The sequence below is a fragment of the Phascolarctos cinereus genome, unplaced genomic scaffold (genome assembly GCF_003287225.1).
Source record: "Phascolarctos cinereus isolate Bilbo 61053 unplaced genomic scaffold, phaCin_HiC Scaffold_4;HRSCAF=312, whole genome shotgun sequence".
NCBI classification, from domain to species: Eukaryota; Metazoa; Chordata; class Mammalia; order Diprotodontia; family Phascolarctidae; genus Phascolarctos; species Phascolarctos cinereus.
This window is the reverse complement of record NW_027555847.1, coordinates 94,263,034-94,284,831: the sequence shown is the minus strand read 5'-3', so window position 1 is coordinate 94,284,831 and position 21,798 is coordinate 94,263,034. Positions and strand designations below refer to the sequence as shown.

Genomic DNA, 21,798 nt, shown 5'->3' with positions numbered 1-21,798 from the left:
GAGGTTAGCAAAGTGTGGCTCCTGCTTTCTGGGCCACTAGAAAATATGCTGGATTCTGGGACTGAAAGGAAAATTACTGGCCTAACACTATGCTCATGATCATAAGAAGCCTATGGAGTCTTGTCTCCTAGCATCACAATCTCCAATTTATCTTTAGAAGGAAATACAATAGATATTTTTTGGTCTAGGCAAAGCCAAAGTAGTTCCCTTGACCTCTGATTCCTAGAGCTGAAGAAAAGGTAGAGAATCAGTTATCTATCTGGGTCACCTCCCGTAAGCTGCCATCCATCCCCATTTCTTCCTGCTCAATACAGACAATTCCAGGGGAAAGCCTGTATGTTTTTAATTCTATGCTTTTCAAAGGGCTTAATCATCCATTATCACTTACAATCCTAAATAGTCCTATAAATTAGGCAGGCTAGGATTATCTCCATTTGGCAGATACAGAACAGAGGCCTAGAGAGGCAGTGTGGTATAATATGTAAAGCGCTGGACTTGGATTCAGGAAACCTGGGTTAAAATCCTACTACTTATACTTCTATATACAATATAAAATCATTTAACCTCTTAGAGCCTCAAATCTGTAAGCTGTAAAATGGGATAAAAATGTAAGAACTACTCAACATAACAGGATCCTCATGAGGAAGGCATTTTGTGAAATTTGAAGCATTACAGAAACGTGAGATTTCATCTATCAAGCAAGTTTAATGTTTGAGTCAGGCTAGAAGCTAGGTCTTCTGGCTGAATTTCCAGTCCTTTTTCCACTGCATGCTACTGGGGTCTTTCCCAAAGCCTCACAGCTAAAGCAAAGGCAACTGGCAGAGCTGGGAAATGGCAACACAACTGAGGACATCTGGAAGAAATACCTTGGTCTTAAGGTCATAGCGCTCCTCCTTGTGCAGGCCACTGTCCACCACATGTACTATGTCGTTGACCGTGATGGAAGTTTCAGCAATGTTGGTGGCCAAGACAATCTTGCGCACCCCTGTTGGGGGCTGCTGGAAAATTGCCTTCTGGTCCATCATGGGGATGTTGGAGTGCACTGTTTGGGGCGTGGGGGGTAGGGGGAAATAGCACGCAAGCGCGCACACACAGTCAAGCCCCACCAATAGCACTTTCACGGGATATCAGGGAGCAGAGCATTCCCCAGGACACAATTCTCCCACAGGGCAGCAACCCTACAAAGCTGTCTCTCTCCAAGTTCACAGTCAGCTTTTGTTCTCTTCCCTCCTCAACTTAGCTCTGGGCTTATAATTGACTCTTTGCCAAACGGGAACATAGTCAAGCTAGTACCCACTGTTACCTCCAGATGGAGCCACTTCCCAGGCCTCCCCCACAACCAAAAGGCTTGGACCAGGGTGTAGGTCCCCGTTCCTCTTCCCCTGCTCCCAAGCCCAGCTCACCTGGCAAGATCAGGTACTTGCTTTCATAGGAGCCCAAAGCCTCCTGCAGGCGCTGCTGTACTCCTTTGATCTCCTGCCAGCCAGGCAGGAAACACAGAATCCCACCTGAAAACCAGCCCCAGCAACCTGATCACTTGGGGGCAGCCCTGAAGGGGATGGGGGGGGGGGGGGAGGGAGTTTCTTACAGAATTTCCACTTATTTGTTCCTGGTCAAAATCACAGGAAATCTGGGGCTCAGGGTAGGATTAAGCTGAATGGGGCAGTCCTCAGCAGTCACTCTACCCCCTTCTTCCCAACTCTATTCATACAAAGGTGCTTCTTCATGAATGCTCAAGGCCCCTTGCCCTAGCAGCCTAAATCTGGTTGAGGAAAACCTGCTCTAGGAATCCTAGGCCAAAAAGGCACTTACCTGGGTCTCCCCGGGCATCAATATGCAAAACCAGATCAGTCATGAGGTCCAAATCCAGAGCGCACTCATCCTCAGACTATGGCCAGGGGTAAAGGGGAACAAGAAGAGTTGGAGACAGTGGCCTAGGTTCAGGCACCTGAAGTGAACAGTACCCCAGGACCCTCTCCAAGGTTAGATGGCACTCCAGCCCAATCCAGCTGAGCTGACCAGCTGCTGGGGGAACCCCAGGGTCACATCAAGGGTTCATGGGTACCCCAAGAATGGGTAAAGACTAGGGAATGCAGGAAGAGAACAAGCATAATCATTACAGGCAGAGGGAAAGACAGAGTCAACTCTGTAAGGCAGCGGGGAGGCAAGAGATGCAACAAGGATGAAGAGGAGCCCTGGCCATCACCATCTATTCCCCTTACCTCATGATGCCGATGCCGGTGCTGGTGCTTGCCCAACTTGGCCAAGATGTCCTCTAGGTAGTGCTCCTTCACTGGGTACATGAAGCCAGGCACCTTGATGACTGGGCAGCCACCAAAGTACCGAGCAAAGCGCTCATTGTCACCTGTGGCACTCATTAACACAAGCCGCAGAGCTGGGTTCAACCGCTGCAGCCCCTTCAGCAGGATGAGCAGAAAGTCTGTATTGACATCTCGTTCATGTACTTCATCTACAATGACATGGCTCACACCCTCAAGACTGGGGTTGCTCTGCAACTTCCGAAGGAGGATGCCCACAGTGCAGAAGAGCAGGGCTCCACCCCGGGCCGGTGGCTTACTTTCCAGCCGCACCTGAAATCCCACATTCCGTCGCAGAGAGGGTCCCAGTTCATGACTAACACGTTGGGCCACAGACACAGCTGAGATCCGGCGGGGTTGGGTGATGATCACATTGCACCGGGCCCCACGGCCCTCCGTCACATAACGTTCCAGCAGCAGCTGTGGTATCCGTGTCGTCTTGCCACAGCCTGTATCCCCTGAGATCACAACCACAGGGTGCTGTTCAATCGCTGACAAGATGGTGTCCCGGTGTGGATCCACAGGTAGTTGGTGAGTCTCCTGCCAGGAAGGCCCACGCCGCCGCCACAACTCCAACAGCCCCTGGCTTAGCCGTAGCTCCTCTCCCTCCGACAGAGGAATGTAAGGCTTCCCTGTGATAGGGTCACTCAGGGGCCCTGTGTCCTTGCTCAAGTGCAAGGGATCCTCATTCTGCAGCCTAGGCTCCGGGGAGATCCAAGGATTTTCCACGGGGTACTGGAGAAGGCCAGCAACATAATGAGGGGTGTTCACTTATTCCATCTCTACAGCCACTACAGGGGTAAGGCCCCGAGCACCCCAGTGCCCTGGAATCCCCAGTTATGCAGAGCTGACTGCAGGGCTCACCCAGCCCTCCTACCCCTGCAGGAACCTTATGGAGGACCAACTCAATTCCAGGCAGCTGGAATTCAAAGGGTCAAACTTGGGGGTGGGGCAGTGTTGAATTCTGGTGAGGGGAAAGGAAACCAGAGGGAGATAATACCACAAAGACACAGGATACCACCAGGGTTTGAAGACTGGTGTAGAGAAAAGAAAAGATGGAACAAAACATCACAGATGCCTAGGACAGCAACAGGTGGAGCCATGCAGCTGACCTAGGGATGAAATCATGCCCAAGCCAAACCTGCTGACCTGTGCAAGAGATACTGTTGGGACTTTGGCTCCTTAGGTCCCTGTCTGTGCCCACCCCCAATCCTGCCCTACTCACATGGTTCAGGTAGTTCTCCATCTTTCGCAGAATGGGCTCTGGCACCTGGATGGTGCAGGGCCGACGCTGTGTCTCGCCTAGCTCTCGCAAAGAGGCCAGGTTGTACATGGCATGAGTCAGTGGTTCATTATTCCTATCCACTAGGCCCAGGCTCTGCAGAGGGGACATAAGTCAGGCCCCTTAAGAAGGATGGCCCAGGAACATTCCAAGGAAGGAGATTCCTGTGATGCAGTGGAAAGGAGGTGGGGAATAGGAATCCTCCTCTCATGAGTCACATGATATAGAGCTGAAAGGGACTTTAAAAGTTATCCCAGCCATTCCCCTCATTTTAAAGATGAGTACTGAAGCCCAGAGGGAGAGTGACCTGCCCTTACCCAAGAGACAGCCAGAGCCAGGATTCAAACTCAGGTCCTCTAACAACAAATCCAGGGCTCTTTCCATAGTACCACACTGCCTCTCAAGCTGGCTCAGGCCTCTGGAATAGAGACACAGAGCACTGCCTTCTCTAATAAGGCATGGATGAGGCTAATATCTCTGGACCTCAGTTTACTCATCAGTAAAATGGGGTGGGAAGGTGGGGACAGGGGTGGACTACAAAGTCTCCTTGGTCCCTTCTAGCTTAAGATCAATGACCAGTCTTAGACATTTTGAACAGATCTCAGGATTCCTCTGGAATAGGTTCTTTAAAGGGAGGTTGCTCCTTTGACTATGTTAGTTGAACATTCAAGTCCCTCCACACAGCAGCTTCCTCCCTTTACCTATCCCAGCTCATCTCCTACTGGCTGTCTGTAACATCCCCAAAGCAGACCAAGGGTCCCTAAGCAGCACCTCCCTGTCTCCTTCCAAATCCTATTCCTCATTCTTTCCTGTTCAGCTCAAACTCTACATAGCTTTATGAAGGTGCTCCTATCACTGCAGCTCAATGAACCAGTCTGGGCTAAATCACTTAAAATTTGGCCATTACAGTCTCCAGATGTTAAGTGGCCTAAGTGTTTAAGTCTTATCTGGACAACCAAACAATTATATGCTCCCTAAAGGCAAAAATGGTTCCCTTATACTTCCATGTCTCTCATAGCACCCGGGTGGCACAATTAAGTCCTGTTCAATGAATGAATGAGAAGGGGGAAAGCAAAAAGAAGGTCTGGATGGGTCTTATATCAAGCAATATATGAATTCTTGACCATTAGAGACTATTCCCTTAGACATCAGGGATGGGAAAAAGCTAGGAAAATGGACATAATTAATTAGTAACAACAACAAAAGGACTGAGCCTAGTGGCTATGAAGGATCAGCATTTTCGGAGTTATCCCCAGGCCAGAGGCCTCTTGGCACTGTAACATCCCTTGAGTCTCTGTTTCATTTGTCTGGGCTTACCTTCAACTTCTTGCAAGCCAAGGCCGCTGCTTTATTTTCTGCCTCTGCTTTGCGGCGCCCCTTGGCAACAAAGGTCATGGGACAGGGCCAGAGCAGGGTAAGAGTGGAGAGCTTTGTCTTGGTACCCACAGTGTGGAATTGCATGAGGTTCTGAAAGGATGTAAGGAAAATGGCGTAGTAAGAAATAACCTGAGCTCCTTCCGCCATCTTGCAGCGCTGCCACCATGGTGCGCATGAATGTCCTGGCAGAAGCTCTCAAAAGCATCAACAATGCGGAAAAGCGAGGAAAACGCCAGGCTCTCATTAGGCCATGCTCTAAAGTAATTGTCTGCTTCTTAACTGTGATGATGAAGCATGGTTACATTGGTGAATTTGAGATCATTGATGATCACAGAGCAGGAAAAATTGTTGTGAACCTCACGGGCAGATTAAACAAGTGTGGTGTAATCAGCCCCAGATTTGATGTTCAATTGAAAGATCTGGAAAAGTGGCAGAATAATCTGCTACCATCCCATCAGTTTGGGTTCATTGTGCTTACGACCTCAGCTGGCATCATGGACCATGAGGAAGCAAGACGAAAACACACAGGATGAAAAATCCTGGGATTCTTTTCCTAAAGGTGTAAAACATACATACATACACATAAAAATGCTCCAATGGAAAAAAAAAAAGAAACAACTTGAGAAGAGATCCACGTTAATGGATATTAGGTGGTGCTACCAGGACTATGTAGCTGTGGCTAGGGTTGGAGTGACTCCTTCTTCCAAAAGTTTCTCACATATCAATAATGGTAATAAAAAATAAAATAAAGTTGCTTCTCAGGTGGAACCTTGGGACCAACAGAACAGCTGCAAGGCAAGCAGGTGATTCTGGAATATCAGCTCAGATCTTCCAGCTGAAGAGGAGAAGGAATATCACCCAAAGGAAAGCATATCCTGAGCTTGTAAAGACTTTACTATATGGCAGGGTAAGGACACTAGAAACACCACCAAATATTTCAATTTACTTTTCTTAAGCGTCCCCCAGGCATGGTGTAGGGAATGGGAAGGAAGTGCCAGACGATGGAACTGCATGCTCTCCCCTTCATGGCAAAAGACACTAAAGCTTTTTCCTCGGGCGGTAAGAGCCAGGTACTACTGCCATTCCCGGGCCACCATCATGTTTGACTGAGAGGACACATAGAAGGACTCAGAAGGAGAAGACCCCTTGGATAAACAGTTTTCCAGTCTCCTGTATGCCACCCTCTCCAGTCCCAGACCTTACCCACACTTAGCTTGATTAAGCCTATTCAATCTCCCAATATTTTAACTAGAAAGGACCTTGGAGACTTTCAAATATACCTTTCCAACTTCATGTAGGAATCTTCTCTATCTCATCTCCTCCTTCTTTCCTATACCATTTTCTCCTCAGGGAAGTCCTTCACCTACATGGCAAACTCCCATATTTCTGCTTTTCTATAAAATCTATTTCAAACCTCTATACTAAGATTAACTTCCTAGAACCACTTGAACATACTAGCAGCCTGAAAGATGGATGGCAAGACCTGCCCTTTCTGCTCCTTTCTCCCTTGCTAGGATCTTGCAGACTTGAAGAAAAGAGATAGGAGGCAAACCTAATGCTGGGCACAGGCTTTGGAATAATTACTGGCAACCTGCCCAGCACAGAACACAGCTCCTGGGTTTCTTACAGACAGTCCCAGAAATGTCACTGTCTTGCTTTTACAATCCTCAATGGCTTCCTGATGCATAATGAAAAATATCCGACCTTCTTAGTTCGGCATCCAATCCAATCCATAATCTGATTCCATCCAAACCTCCCAGCCTTATCTCACAGCATTTCTCCTTTCAGCCAAACTGGGCTACTCACTGTCCAAAAACACGCTCTATGTTTTTCCACCCCCTGCCAAATCATTAACTATCCCCCTTTCCTATCTTCTGAAATACAATCCTTTAAGACCTAGTTTAATTGCTTCCTTCAAGAAGCTTCCTCAATTCTACCTAGTTGAAAATGATCTTTCTCTCCTCAAAACTCACACAGAACTTGTACTTTTTGTGACTGTGTTAATCATATTACTAAATTGTAAATTCCACGAGGGAACAAGGCCTGTGTCTTCTTTATATTTTTACTTTCCCCAAGTGCTAAACATAACACTCTGTACATTATAGTATATACTAAATATCGAATGAAATCTCTCACTATATCCATACAGTGGAAATCAGACAGTCTCTGAAGATTCCTCTTTTCCATCCCTTCTCTACACACAGATCCTTCCACATACTACTATCAAAGTTTCACTCATGTTCCCAGATTTCTTCTTCAAGTCACTTAATGAATTCCTCCCCCTGGAGTACAGGTAATCTCTACTTACCTTGGCGGTGGAGGATGAGGTTGCAATCTGGATCACCTTGGCCAGAAGGTTCTTGGGAAGCGGGAACTGGGTAAGTGCTCGGATAGCACTGTCGTCATCTGTCATCTCAAAGGAGCCGCCTCTGGGATACCCAAGAGTCTAGATGAAGAACAGTCTCCACCCCTAGTGCTACAATCTAGGGCACTAGGACAATGGAGTGATTTGGGGGTGGGTGACAGGGTAAGGGCTAGAAATGGGATCGGATATAGAAATGCCTCCATTCTTAATTTCACTTGGACGCTTCCCTGTGAACACTGCCCATGTCTGTACACCAAATATCACAAGTGCTGCCTCAGCTTCCCCCAAGGAAAATGAGGGTACTCTCCAGAACGATAAGGACTCTAAAACACTGTTTGAAAGCATTTTAGGGAATGAACACTCTGCAACACCATGGATTTTCTCCTTTCATGCCTCGTATAATGGCCACCAAAGTCTAGAAACAGGACAGAGTTCTGCAGCAGAGGCATCTCTGAATCCAAGTAGGTTGGGCCGCTATCATCTCTAGTTTTTCAAGAGGAAGTCTTTATTGCTATTATTTAGCAAAAACCCAGTCACATAATTCAAGACCTAGCAACCTGTTTCCCCTAAGACAAAAAATAACATTAACGAATAACTAAGGTACAATCCAGGCAATGAGGAGACATAAATCAAAGCCACAAATAGCAGGTATCCTATCAGTTTCATAGGAAGTCCCCTGGAAGTAGGGAATTGAGTAGAAATCAAGCACACCTGTGGAGAACCTGCTTAAAACACCCTCATCCTGCCCTCAAGTACTGACGATCAGCTCTCCACGTACCTCCCCATTAGGACTATACCTTGTGTCCCTGAGTGGAGTGTGAGACTCCTGTTGGGCCATAGACAGGAAGTCAGTAACATCAATTGTCCCTTCCTCTAGCTCTTCTTCTTCTTCATCCTCTTCCTCTCGACCCACAGATCGAGATAGACTGCTGGGCCCCATCGGCCGGATATTCTCAGGGTTCAGCTGCCTCCAGGAGTTGGGTGGCATAGTAGGCTCTGGTCGCCACCAGCTGTCAGCTGGAGAGCCAAATCTGTCAGCCAGCACTCGGTATTTAGCTGCATCAAAGAGTTCATTCCGAGGTCCAAGAAGACCCCAGCCCTGTAAGAAGGAAAGTACCCACATACGGCTATCTTCTACAAGATCCAGGTTCCTCTAGGAGAGGGAACATGGACTTTCCCCTACTGCACTGTACCCCAGCCTGAGCTCAGCTACAGGCCACAATGCCTCCAAGGTATAGTGGAAATAAGTGTTGACTCTGAATCAAAAAAACTTGGGTTTGAATCCCTTCTCTGGTGCTTCCTATTTGTGTGATATTGGGCATGTCACTTAACTTTACTAGGTCTCAGTTTCTACATCATTCCAAATGAGATGTTTGAAATCACTCAGTCTACTTCTCCATCTGCAGCTCTGCTTGGTTTCAACTCATGGAACCAGATTCCGCTCTCAGGACAAAGTGACCACCAGAAATCACCATGCTGTTTATGCCAACCTAGGATATACTCAACAACTTCTCAATTCTCAACCTCCTCTTCCCTCTGATTGGAGGGCTAAAGGGTGCAATGCTCAAATCCACCCAAAGTGTTATTTTACAGAGGGAAGACCCTGGACTTTGCAGCTCATTTTACTATCTACAGCTCTGCTTGGTCTCAACTTCACAGAACAAGGTGACCCACATTAGGTATCTCTTGGGGTCCCCTTACCCTTTTCCAGCTTCCTTTTGTGTATGGTCTTCCCCTGTTTGACTGTAATCTCCTTGAGGGCAAGCAGGGATTGTCTTTCTTTTTCTTATTTGTATCACAACCAGCAGAGTGCTTGGCACTTAGTAGGTACTTAATAAATGTTTACTGAATTGGACTTCCATCACTAAATCCATCAATCACAATAATCAACAAAAGACTGTGAACATAGCAGCCACTGGATTTCTTGAGCAAAAGAAAGATATTAACCTCTGAGGTGGATAGGGTTTGAGAATACTAGATGATTAAAGCTCAACTTCTCATTATAACCAATGACATTTACTGAATGCCATAAGGGTGCCTCACAGAGCATGAGTTCCTAGAGAAGAGTTAGACCTGCAACAGGAAAATTACCAAAATCTCTCAAAGGAAACACTGAGCCCAACAGGAAAAACAAATAAGTGAGGACTGTCACTGAAAGACAGATTCCTGAAAATACCAAAGAAGAAACCATCACCTTAAAGAGCTGGCATGCAGCGGCTGCAGCCTGCCTCTCAGCATCAATCTTCTTACTCCCATAACCTTCCACCTCAACGCTCTTCGGCCACTTTATGTGCAGTGTGACTTTCTGTGAAGAGAGCAAAAAGGCTTGGGACCCTGGCCTCTTTCTGTTCTTTTTTCCAGCTCTTGGTCAACTTTTAAGGTCTGTGAGAATTATCACAGAGTCAACTTATACATATTGGCTGGAATTTCAGTCACCTCCAAAAAAGCAGAACGACCACTTCAGGGTACTGAGCCTATCATTTTGAGTAATGTGACAATGATGCATGATAATGGAATAGAAATTGAGAATGCCTAAGGCAAATTGTAAGGGACAGTTACTCTAGCTTCCCCTTTAAAAGTTAAGAAGATATGGTTCCTTTTCTAAATGGGGCTAAGACTTCCATGAATTGGCACTGACATGGGACTGATTCTAATTCTATAGGGCCCATAAATGAACATTTTTCCTGTCAGTTTCCTTATCTACAAAATGAGAAAAACTTAACCTAAGCATCTTCACAACTGCCATAAGGATCAAATAAAACAGTGTACATCAAAGACAAAGATAAAACACTGCACAAATGTAAGGCATGTTATTAAAGTAGTTCGGGACCTAAAGGAAAGTTAGCCCAGAAGAAACAGATTTTTTTTTGTTGTTTGAGGGAGGGTACTGGTGAAAATGGGAGAAATATATGTGAATATGTGAAATACTCCTTCCATGTAACACTAATAATTTTTCTGCATCTAGAGGTAAAGACATTTAGAAAGGTAGGAAAGCATAACAAGATTTAACAATCTTGGGTAATGACTTGATCCTAGTTCTAACACAAAGTTCTTCCAAGTCTTCTCAGTATTTCTCTTCTCCCTCCTACTCATTCCAATGTAGCCTGTAGCCTGCTTCACTCAAGACACTTTTGTCCAAATGTTGCAGAATGAATTAGAAGGGGTCTTTGAAAATTCAAAATTTACCAGGTTTCCACATTTTCTGGTCTAACTTCTTCATTCATTTTTTTTCATTCTACAATCAATTACTTCCCTATATTCCCTCAATTCTCAACCAACAGATGAATTCTCTGCTAGCCAAAAGCATTGAAAGCAGTTACCTTTTTCTTTGGCCCATTTGTGTGGACGTAAACCAGTTTGTCTTTTGCATGAGAGATGCCAAGGGCTCTTCCAATCACACTGTTCAGAAGGTTTTTGGGTTGTGGGAATTCTTTCAACAAATCCCTAGAAGCTAAGAAAACACAAAACAGAAAACATTATATTTGTTTTACTGTATGCAGGGTAGCTAGACTCTAGAGCCAGGGCAAATACAAGGGATGTTATAGTGTTAGTATCCTGTATTGAATTGAATAGATATGGATAACTTGAACCCTTTAAAAAAAAAAGGACAAGTTCTTGACATTAAAGGGGAAATCAACTCTCCACTCTCTTCTCCAAATTCCATATAACTAAGCTCCTAAGGAAGGGTAATCTTACTCCTGTCTTACATGTAATCAGTACTTCCTAAAATAGGAAATACTCCGCTCCTAAACTCTACAGAGAGGAGTGGACCAGGGTTCTTATGAATAAAACTGAACTTATGAAGTTTCCTGTTAGCAATCAAAATAAACTGTGAGAGGTGAAGAAAAGGCACAAAGAAAGAGAAAGAGAGAGAGAGAAAGAGAAGAGAGAGAGAGAGAGAGAGAGAGAGAGAGAGAGAGAGAGAGAGAGAGAGAGAGAGAGAGAAAACAAGGGCAATGCACAGACCCCTTAGCTGAGGTTCTCTAAGCATAGGTTATAGAACCCTACATGGAGCTTTTCTGCATTGATGGAAACCAATACAAAGAGAAGAGACGGATTTACTAAAGGTAACACAACTAAGCAGTACAGTGCTAGGTGCTTTGGAACACAAATTCAAAGCCAGGAGAGACCTCAGAGGTCATCTAGTCTAACCACCTGAGACTCAGAGAAGAACTGACTTTTGCAAGGTCACTAAAGGCAGGACTTGAATCCAGATCCTTTAATTCTAAATCCAGCACTCTTTCCACTACACCATGCTGCCTTTATGAATGCCAGATTTTAGCTCTGAACTTTAATCCCAAAATTGAGAACTAGAAGGGATCTTACACACCATCTAAACCAATTCTCATAGATGAGAAAATGGAGGCCCTGAGATTAAATTACTTGCCCAAGGTCACATGGTTAATTAATGAAAGAACAGGGAGAACCCAAAGCTTCTGACTTCTAGTCCATTTCTTTTTCCACTATCCTATGCTGTATATCCCACCAAAATGAGAACTAACTCTCTGGAAGGAGACAGCCAGAGGCTAGCTAGATAACTTTACTGTTGACAGATGGGCAATTCCTTCAGCGGAAGGAACTGGCATCATATCTCAGGTACCAGAGGAGTAACCTTATTCCTTTGATGCTCATCCTTAGATTAGATTTAGAGCAGAAAAGAGCCATGGGTGAGGTGTTCGTGTAGGGTCAGTATGAGTCAGATGTATGTGTGATTAAACCAGAAGAAGTTCCTGACTGACAGTGAGCTGGTAATAAAGACAGGGCAGTCTCAACAAACTCCTATGGTGTCATTCTGGCTAGGGATGGCATCAGTGACCAAGTGAGCTGACAGGAAAAGTTTCCTTAGTTTTTAAGACTAAAGTCTCTCAAACACATACATTTAACGGTAAAGCAGCTCTCAAAGAGACCTAGGTGTGAGGGCGTTAGATTATTCAAAAGTACTTACTGAATACTAATTGTATTCACTGTGTTAGGTACTAAGGGAAATGCAAAATTTAAGGTTCCCACCCTCTGGGAGTAAGTTGAAGCCCACATCTACTTAACTGTACAGTCAGTACAGCTGGCAACAGAGTGAGAGGCCTGGTTCTCCCTGCTCTGATCTGAGAACAGAAATATACTATATATTCTGTAGCTAACAGGCAGCATTAGACTTGGGAAATTACTGCACCAGGATTCCACCCTTTGCCCTCTCATCCTCCCTAGCCATCCAACTCTTTACGTTTATGTCACATACACCTAAGAGCAGCATGGGGTGTAGTCTACATTGCCCCTGCCCCTTCCTAACCTCTCAAATCTCTAACCTCCCTTACCTCTAAAGCCTCCTGATCCTTAGCTAGCCCAACAATAGCTAGGAAGAACTCTTTCAGCACAGCAAGACCTCTCCACCGCCCCTGCCCCGGGCTCTGCTTTCAACTGATGCGGCTCCATCCTCAGTTTGGGCGCCTAATCCACCCAGAAGTACCAGATAGCCGGGAGGCAGACACCCTCTCAAATGTAAGATCAATTTAAAATGAAGACTTTGGGAAGTGGTTTCTTCCGGAAGTCTCCAGCAAAGGGCACCCGGGGACCTTCTTTTACAGCAATGACCAAGGCGCCCCTCCCCTCGGCCGGACCAGCTTCACAGCCTGGGTCTGGATGGCTCTCCTTCAGTCCTTACTCCACATTCCCATTACAACCCACTCCCCTCTCAGACTCCTTAGGACACCTGAACTGTCATTCGGGCGCCCCTTCCTCACTTCCCTTACTGTTCCAATGCCCGACCTCCGTGCGGGTGGGTCGGTTCACAGGACCCTTCTCTCCCCGGCCCTCCTCAGATGGCCCTGCTCCAGCCCCGCCGGGGAAGCCCCTTTCGCCGTTAGGCTGCCTGCCTCCTCCCGCCTCTCCTCACCGGTCGCTGCCCACCCTGCCCCGTCCCGGCCTCCGGCCTCGCCGCTCCCAGCGTTCCGGGCCCAGGCCATCAGCCTCCTCCTCCTCCTCCTCACCGTTCACCATGCTCCCGTTCCCAGCCCCGGGCCGCGGCCCGCTGGGGGCCGGGGGCGGCTGCTGTTCGGCCGCCGCCGCCTCGATCTCGTCGAGTTCCTTGGCGCTGTCGGAGCAGTCGCGGGGGCAGCTTGACGAGAGGCCTCGCGACTGCCCCTGACGCCGGGGTGGGGGGGGCGGCAGCGGCTGTAGCCGCTGAGACAACCCGGTCACTAGAACCATGAGCCGCTTGGCTACCGCCATTTTTGTCCCACCTACCCCTGCGCGAAGGCCCGCGCCGCCGCGCTCCCTCGTCGCCCTCTGCGGCGCACGCACGCGCACACGGCCGAGACGCTGAGCACAGGCGAGTGGGCGGCGGGAGCGAGCCCGAGGCCCAGCAGGGTGGGAGGCCGCTAAAAGCATCCGCACGGCCGCGAGCACAGAGAGAGTTCGGCACAGGGCTCTTTCCCCGCAGAGCCGGATTTGGGAGGGGCGGGAGCTCGAGTCGCCAGAGGGCAGTTAAGGACAGGGTCATTAGTGCTTAGAGTCCAGATCTCTGGCGGCGGCAGGGAGGGCTAGGTGCAGAACTCAGGAAGAGAAGAACGAGAGACAACAGTAAACCCCCTCCCACGTGCCCCCTCGGTCGGGCAGGGGAGCGGCAGGGTCACAAGGCCATCATCATTAGGAGCCTGGGGAAGGCGTCTCTGCTCGCCGACCAAGAGGGCTTCGTGACAAGCACCCAGGAAGCATCCTGAACTGATCTGATGCAGGTGGAGAGGGACAAGCCAATTCCAGAGCCAGGGTTACACAGAGGGGATGGGGGCCCATCAACTCCCCTCTCCCCTCAACACACACCTGAATAGACTGAGGAGGGGGTCGCTATTTACCATATGTTAGACAACCCAGGTGACCCCTGCCTTCTAGAGTTATGTCTACACTATCGGGGCACTACCCCATGACTTCTCTGGACTTAGGGTAAGTATAGAAAAGAGTAAGGTTTTAGGACACAGTGCTAAAACTCAGGATGAAGCCCTCACCCCCCAGTCCCTTCCTTCTTCCATCCCCCCAAAAGAGCAAATTTAGGGTAGCCTACCTTTGCCCCCAGCACACCTTTCTAAAAAGTCAAACTACACAAGGGTAGTATAAACAATTCAGGTGCTCAAGTTGTTGGGTCCAGTCTCCTCTGAAGGCTTAAAAAGCAGAATGAGTGTGGAATCAGATGAGACAGGCAAAGGCAATGGAGAACTGGTCTGAAAAGATAGTTGGTAGCTCTTCTGGAGACAGACCTTGAATATGGTGTCACCTTTACCCTGCTACTTCCTTCACTCAGTCGTCTTCACCAGAATGGTGGGATGGGGAAAGAGGCCTCTGGGGCAAAGAACAGCCCTCTATCACTCATTTTCTCTAAGACATGACACCCCAACCAGTGCCAGTGAGAAGCCCCAGTCATTATCCCAGAGAGGCAAGGCTTTCAAGTGAAAAAAGCTCCCCACCTCACTACCCCTTGAGAACCTCTCTATAGGGCTTTGAACTTGGAGAACTGGAACAAGGTACAGGGTCCCAGGCCATTTTTTGTCATCTGGTCTGCTGGGAAGCACAATGAAAACATAATGCATGCACTTCTAGTTTAAGATGTCCTCCAAAGATCAAAGATTTAGGTCTTCTGGTGGTGACTGGTGGCAACATCAACTGATGGGAAGCTTTGGGAATTGAAAAGTTTCAAATCCAAAGTTAGCAGAATTTTCCTTACAAATCTCCACTGAAGGCAGATTTGGTTTACACATCATGACACCATGTACCCATCCATAGACAATAAGTATTAGGCAACGATGAACTATCAGTTCCTTTGAACTGTCAGGGAGAGAAGAGAAAAGTGCTTTACTGAACTTTTTATTGTTATAGGCCTAGCTTTGCCACCAACTAACTTTACAACTTGGAGCAGCTTTTTTTTTTCTCTTTTTGGTAAGGCAATCATGAGTAAGCGACTTGCCCAGGGTCACACAGCTAAGTAATGTCAAGTGTCTGAGGCCACATTTGAACTCAGGTCCTCCTGACTCCAGGGCCAGTGCTCTATCCACTGCGCCACCTAGCCGCCCTTTGGGGCAGCTCTCAACCTATTTTCCTCATTGGTAAAATGAAGGAATTGTAAGACAAAGGTTCTTAACCATTTTTTATGTCATTGACTTCTTCTGCAGGCTGCTGAAAACTATGGAGTCCTCAGCATATCAGATTTTCTTTGAATTGAAAGAAATGCTAAATTTCCATCGGAAGTCAGTGAAAATAAAAATTGCAATTTTTTTCCCCATCCAAGTTCACAGAATCCCTGAAATCTATCTAATAAAAGCTATGGACTTCTCAAAATGATATATTTTATATTTATAATTTTGAGAAATGCTAAATTTCCCCCATCTAAGATCACAAATTCCATGAAAGCTTTCAAGACTCCTTAGGGGTCAATGAACCTCTGATTTAGAAGATCTTTTAGGGCTGAAAGAGAAGTTTATGACTGCCACTGGTATGGAAAGGCAGTAAAGAAATTGAGCTCAGAGAGATAGGATGCTAAATGACCAAGGCTCCAGGGATCCCCAATCAAAACCTCTCCCAGTAGGATATCTTATTCACCTCAAGCCTAGGGCTGCTCCCTAATGTTCCTGGAGGAGTATTGGCCCTTTTGCCTACAAGAAGTGAAAATTCTGGAAGAATGGCAGATTCATGGGTGAGAATTCTTGGTGTTCATTTCTAGATTAAGAATAACATCAGTGGTTGAATCTGAATAATAGGTTAAGCCCAGTGTTGCGCAAGACCGTCCTCAGGTTCTTTTGTTGAACTGAAATAAGTGATATGAAAGAACCGAACTTTGGAGGAACGAGTTGAAAGGTCTGATGAAGTTTCTGTGGCTTGGGAGGAAGCCTGTGTAGGTCCAGGCTCTTTAGCTGGTTAGGCAGCTTCTGATCATACCCAGAGGGCCACACAATTTCCATGGGAAAAGAAAAGTTCAAATGACAAGCTGCTTCAGTCAGGAATCAGAAAGAATGACATGTAATTCTGAGGGCTGGATGTAAGGATTATTTTGTTGACAGGCAGGGAGGGAGGGAATGAGCATTTATATAATACTGACTCTGTGCTAGGCTCTGTGCTAAGTGCTTTTACAAATATCTCATTCATATAGAATGAATTAGAATACACTTGAACAGAAAAAGACTCAGCTTAGGTTTGGTCACGTGGCAGAGGAAATTAAAGGTCTTTACTGCCCAGCAATAAGTCATCATTAATTTTTACTTTACACTACTTGGTGCACATCCTAACCTATTAGTGACATTATGTTGTCCATATTATTAATTTTTGTTGTTCAGTTTTTCAATCTTCTCCAACTCTGTGACCCCATTTGGGGTTTTCTTTGTAAAGATACTACAGAATAGTTTGCCATTTCCTTCTCCAGCTCTTTTTACAGATGAGGAAATTGAGGCAAACAGGGTTAAGTGACTTGCTCAGGGTGGTCTACCTAGTAAGTGTCTGAGGTCAGATTTGAACTCAGGAAGAGAAGTCTTTCTGACTTCAGGCTCGATATTCCATCCACTGCACCACCTAGCTGCCATATTGCCATATTATTAATAAGAAAAGGTAAATTTGATGCCCCCCACCTTGGCCAAAAAAAAAGGTTGATCAGATCATTCTATGACCATAAGATCTTTTTCCTTCCTTCCTTCTGTTTGTGGTTTTGTTTTGGTTTTTTTGGTGAGGCAATTGGGATTAAGTGACTTGCCCAGGGTAGGAGCCACTTACCTGACCCCTATGACTCCAGGACCTTGGTCAGAATACTTGAGGGCAGAGGCTGGCTTGCTTTCTGTTTGCATTTGTATCTCTATAGTAGTTAGCACAGTGTTTGGCACACACTAAGTAAGTACTTAATAGATAGATGCTTGCTGACTGAATGAGAATAAATGTTGAGCTTGCTACCTGAATATCTAAAATTGACCTATTATTTGTTTTAAATAAGACTTCCCATTTCTGGGCTGGTGTGGATATTTGGGTTATGTGAGATAAACCAATAGCTCTATCCCTTCAAAATATCAAATTCTAAAAGGAAGTAATATCTGGATCCTTTTACAATTGGCATTAGTCAGACCACATTTAAAGAACTGTGTTCAGTTTTAGACATAACATTCTCTGAATAAATGGGTACGTATGGAGGAAGATGACTCAAAACCATGTCGTATGAGGAAAGGTTAAATAAACTAGGGATGTTTAGCCCAGAGAAGAGAGGACTGAGGGAAGAGGTCTTTACTATCTGTAAATACATTAAGGGTTGTCACAGAGAAACATGATTAGATCTACTCTGTGTAGCTCCAAAAGAAAGCACTAGCACCACTGGTTGAAAATTAGAGGAGGGCATATTTTAGGTCAATATGAAGTAGAACCTACTAACAATGAGTCTTCCAAAAATGGGAGAACTTGCCTCACAAAGCAGTGAGTTCCCCAATAGTAGAAGTGTTTAACCAGAGGCTGCCTAATCACGTGCCACAAATGTTGTGGAAGGGACTCCTAAATAAGACAGGAGGTTGGAATTAATCACCTTTAACATCTCTTCTAGATTTAGATTCCCCTGGAGGTCCATTTTAATCTTTCATCATTTTTTTTAGGGGGCATTGGTGACTAAAACAGAAGGTTCAGATATGAATTATTTCACTTATGTTTCTTCCTCAGGCAATTTTCTAAGATTTGGTGGTTGAAATGAAGGAGTTCCCACACCAACAGAACCACAGACGCTTGCTGTGTTGACCTATGTTTCTTCCTCAGAAGAAAATATGGGGCAATTGTCTAAACTTCCAGCAACAAAGTTGAAAGTCATATCTTTTAATATCTTAACTACTAGTGAAGTGAGGTGTGACCTTGGCCAGTGACTTCCCTTCTCTAGGCATGGGTTTCCTTATTTGAATACCAGAGATTGCTACTAACCTGCTTCCCCTGGTAGATACAGAGAGCAGCAAAATCTGTGGGAAACACATTCTTACAAAAATAAAGTGCTAATGGAATTCAAAACAATCACACTGCTGTTAAGGATTTAAATCTGCTGCTTCTGTGACACAGAAATAGAAATATATAGTTTGCTTTTCTAGCCAAGAGAAAGGGAAAAAAAAGGGGTAGCAAAGAAGCACACATCCATGGATGCTTTCTAGAGGCATGACTGGGAGATCAGCAAGTGTGGCCCTTGGAACTGTCAATCCACAGAACAAAAGAGCTCAGGAAGGCAGCTCCAGGCTTCTCTAAAGACCAGCAATGGGCAAAATCAACTACACTAGAAGCACATGTAGTGGCCTTCCTCACTGCATGTGCTCAAGGAGGCATCTCCTGACCACCGGTTGCCTGGTTAATTTCCACAGTAACTGTTTTCAAGCTAAGCCAAAGAGCATCTGTTGCTCTGAGAGCCACTCATCTGCCTTGTTGGAAATGTTAATGTTTAGCCTTTTTGAGTCACAGGGCATTTTAAGAAAGAAAAAAAAGGGCAATCAATTCCTTTTTTTTTTGGCAATGGGAGGGGGGATGTCATTTCTTTAAAACACTCACAACTCAAACAGTCAGATGGACTGCATCTCCCTCTTTGTGCCAAGCCCACCTTTGGAAGGGGCTTTTTAGAATGGAGGCTATAGGATAAATTTAATAACATTAACTATTGAAAATGGAGTATTCGCTTACTCCCAAGCACGTTTCATGGTATTCATAGCCTACAAAGCACTTTACAAACATTTACTAAAACTGATACCACCCATTACACAAAGACATAGTAAATAGGAACAGATAATCTCAAAATTGGATGGGACCCATCACTAAGCCATTCAGGAAGAAGCTTGCTTGGAAATGGTGATTTAAAAGGTAGAAAGGTACAATAGGCACCACTAACTTTTATCAGTTTTAAAAAGCATGAAGGAGGAAGGGGGTACCACAGTGGGAGCAGGCAGTGGAGGAGGACAGAAGCCTTTGGTTTTAGTTCCAGATCTGCTCATCACTGAGACCTAGGACAAGCTATTCTATTTGTCTGGGCCTTCTTGAAATACCTTCCACAAACAAAAGGGGAACGAAATTCATTGTCAGGATTGAGGTGACTCAATAAGAAATAGGAGCAAGACTCCATTACTAATGGTCACACTGCATCTTTTAAGCCTTCCAGGAAAAAGATACAGGAGTCTTGGCTGAGTTAATACCCTCTGTACTCATTCCTTTTGTATGCTTACTGTTCTCTTCTCAGTGCTATATGTACCATGCATAAAGGGAGAGAAGTCCTAGGATATATATCCCAAACGCCCAGACCCATACTGAATTTCCCTCTATCCCCAGCCACACAAGGGGTGCTAAAACTGAAGTCTAAAACACGTGGGCAGATATGAACTGGATCCTTTTGGACTCAGGCTATTTTCCTTATGTTCCTTCCTATAAACTCCTACAACCCTGGCAAAAAAGTTCACTCTGCCTGCCCCCACCATGGACCCTAGACCAAACAGGTGTTGGAGACCAGGCTCCTCTCTTACCCCGAGAGATGGTCCCTCCAGGGGCTGGGTTGACACACATCGGTGGAAGGCGGGGTGGGGGGAGTTTGCACTGACGCTGCCTGTGCTGGGTCCGATCTGGGGAAAAAGACAGGATGTCAGGGTGACATTGGTCTCATCAGTTCCAGTCACTTGGGAAGTTTCATATGCTCCAGAAGATACTACCCACTATAGGACTAAATCTGAAGCATCTACCCAGGGATGTACACTTTTTAATGAAACTTCTGTACATAAGGGGTCTGTAGAGGGGTGAGGATGGGGAACAAATCACTGCAGAAATAAGGAAATTGTTTTATCTAGAGGCTAAACTCTGTGGTATTTGAAAGGCAGCATGAGGGAATGGGAAGAACACTGTCCTAGGAGTCCATGAAGGTGTAGTTCCACCCCTAAGGAACTGTGTGACCTTGGACAACTTAAAAGAGACCTAGTTCTCTCATTTGTAAAATGGAGATATTTTACTCTCCCTATTTGCCTCACAGTGTTGTGAGGATCAAATGAGATAATGGATATCAATGTACTTTGAAAAAAGTATAAAGGACTTCCAAAGGTAAGGAATTATTTTTCTTAATAAAACCATGATGACATTCCTTATATGTGCTTTGAGTTCCCAAAGTAACCACCTTTGCTCTTACCCTTCAAACTTCCTTCTTTCCCTCATGAGCCACGCTGAAGAAGCCTTAACAGGAAAAGGTGCTGGCCACTGACAATTTTTAGCAATATTTTCATTCTTTCTTCCAAAACAGGTGCTAAGTAATGAATGGTCAGAATGGTATACACCTGAGAAAGATCATCTAGATGAAGAAACTTACAGAAATAAAGGACCAGGGGAAATAAAGCCAGCCCTACTACTGATGAATTGTGGTCACAAACAATGCAACCTCTCTATTGTCACCTGTCTACATGTCAAAGGAGGATCATTCCCACCAACTGTCACTGGGATTCTGAAGAAACACAATTCGATTATCTATGTACAAATATGTGTGGATAGATAAAGCTCTATCATTATTTGATGGTTATGCACGTCAGCTTGGATAAGCACTTTTAACACTTAGGGAATAAGGTATAAAAGTTAAAAATAGCAGTTGTCCCCAGGACTGAGAATTCACTTGATCCATATACTTCAGGGTCTATATGCCTTCCTATTACACATGGAGCATTTTTCAATATCTCATACAAATGCGTCCACTAAAAGTCATCATCAGGGCTTGGCTTAGAGCCTGGGTTTTTGAAGGCTATGCTAACAGAGCTCAAGTTCTGACACGTCGTACCCAACTGGAAAGTTTTGAGTATGGGCCTGATGTCTAAGGACCAGTTTATTTAAGTCAAGAGATCTTCATCAATAGAAGTTTGGCCACCATATGTTGAAGTTTTTCAGTCACAGAAAGTCACAGAAACTGTCAACTCAGTTGTAGAATGGGCTTCTTAATCTTTTTTTGGTCAGGGACCTCTTTGGCAATTTGGTGAAAACCTATGGACCTCTTCTTTAAATAATGTTTTCAAATGCATAAAATACATATGATTACAAAGGAAACCAATTATTTTAAAATACAATTGTCAAAATATAGAAGTAAAAAAACAAGTTTGTGGACCCCAGAGTGGGACTGCTCGTGTAAAGGGAGCAAGCAAAGCAATAAAATCACGTCGTTGAAATATTAAGCCAATGAGAAAAGACCCTTCTTGTTTTTTGCTCACTGACCCTGATGTGCTTCCCAGAACATTAAAGTACTAGAATACCAGGTATTTGTATCCAATTTGATAATTGGATACAATTCCAAGTTGATAAAAGGCAGGAACTGGCAACTTGTCAAGAATCTGATGGTCATACTTCAAAGTTGACTACAACGGTATGGGGACTAACTCGTTGACACAATTGGTCCCAGCATGCAACCAGAAGTGATCTCTCCCTTCTCTGAACTCTGATAGCCTTTATTATCTGTACCACTCCTACAGTAGTTC

The 21,798-nt window shown here is 45.2% G+C and overlaps 1 protein-coding gene and 1 pseudogene across 6 annotated transcripts in view; one reads left to right on the top strand and one right to left on the bottom strand.

Annotated features, from left to right (window-relative positions):
• DHX30 (DExH-box helicase 30) overlaps positions 1–21,798 on the bottom strand; it is a 31,950-nt gene that overhangs the window by 2,677 nt on the left and 7,475 nt on the right. For 4 of the 6 annotated variants that reach the window (XM_020999197.2, XM_020999198.2, XM_020999200.2 and 1 more), the window contains exons 4-14: positions 19,825–19,920; positions 10,663–10,793; positions 9,537–9,647; positions 8,140–8,441; positions 7,286–7,406; positions 4,918–5,067; positions 3,544–3,696; positions 2,223–3,053; positions 1,813–1,888; positions 1,404–1,508; positions 867–1,042 (exon numbers count right to left, since the gene is read on the bottom strand). In XM_020999197.2, coding sequence (XP_020854856.1) covers positions 867–1,042; positions 1,404–1,508; positions 1,813–1,888; positions 2,223–3,053; positions 3,544–3,696; positions 4,918–5,067; positions 7,286–7,406; positions 8,140–8,441; positions 9,537–9,647; positions 10,663–10,793; positions 19,825–19,920 — 2,252 coding nt within the window. Of the gene's footprint in view, positions 1–866; positions 1,043–1,403; positions 1,509–1,812; positions 1,889–2,222; positions 3,054–3,543; positions 3,697–4,917; positions 5,068–7,285; positions 7,407–8,139; positions 8,442–9,536; positions 9,648–10,662; positions 10,794–13,323; positions 13,739–19,824; positions 19,921–20,474; positions 20,589–21,798 lie in introns of those variants that run through there. The other 2 variants (XM_020999201.2, XM_020999196.1) reach the window with 2 other exon arrangements.
• On the top strand, positions 5,117–5,532 carry LOC110217055 (small ribosomal subunit protein uS8 pseudogene; annotated as a pseudogene).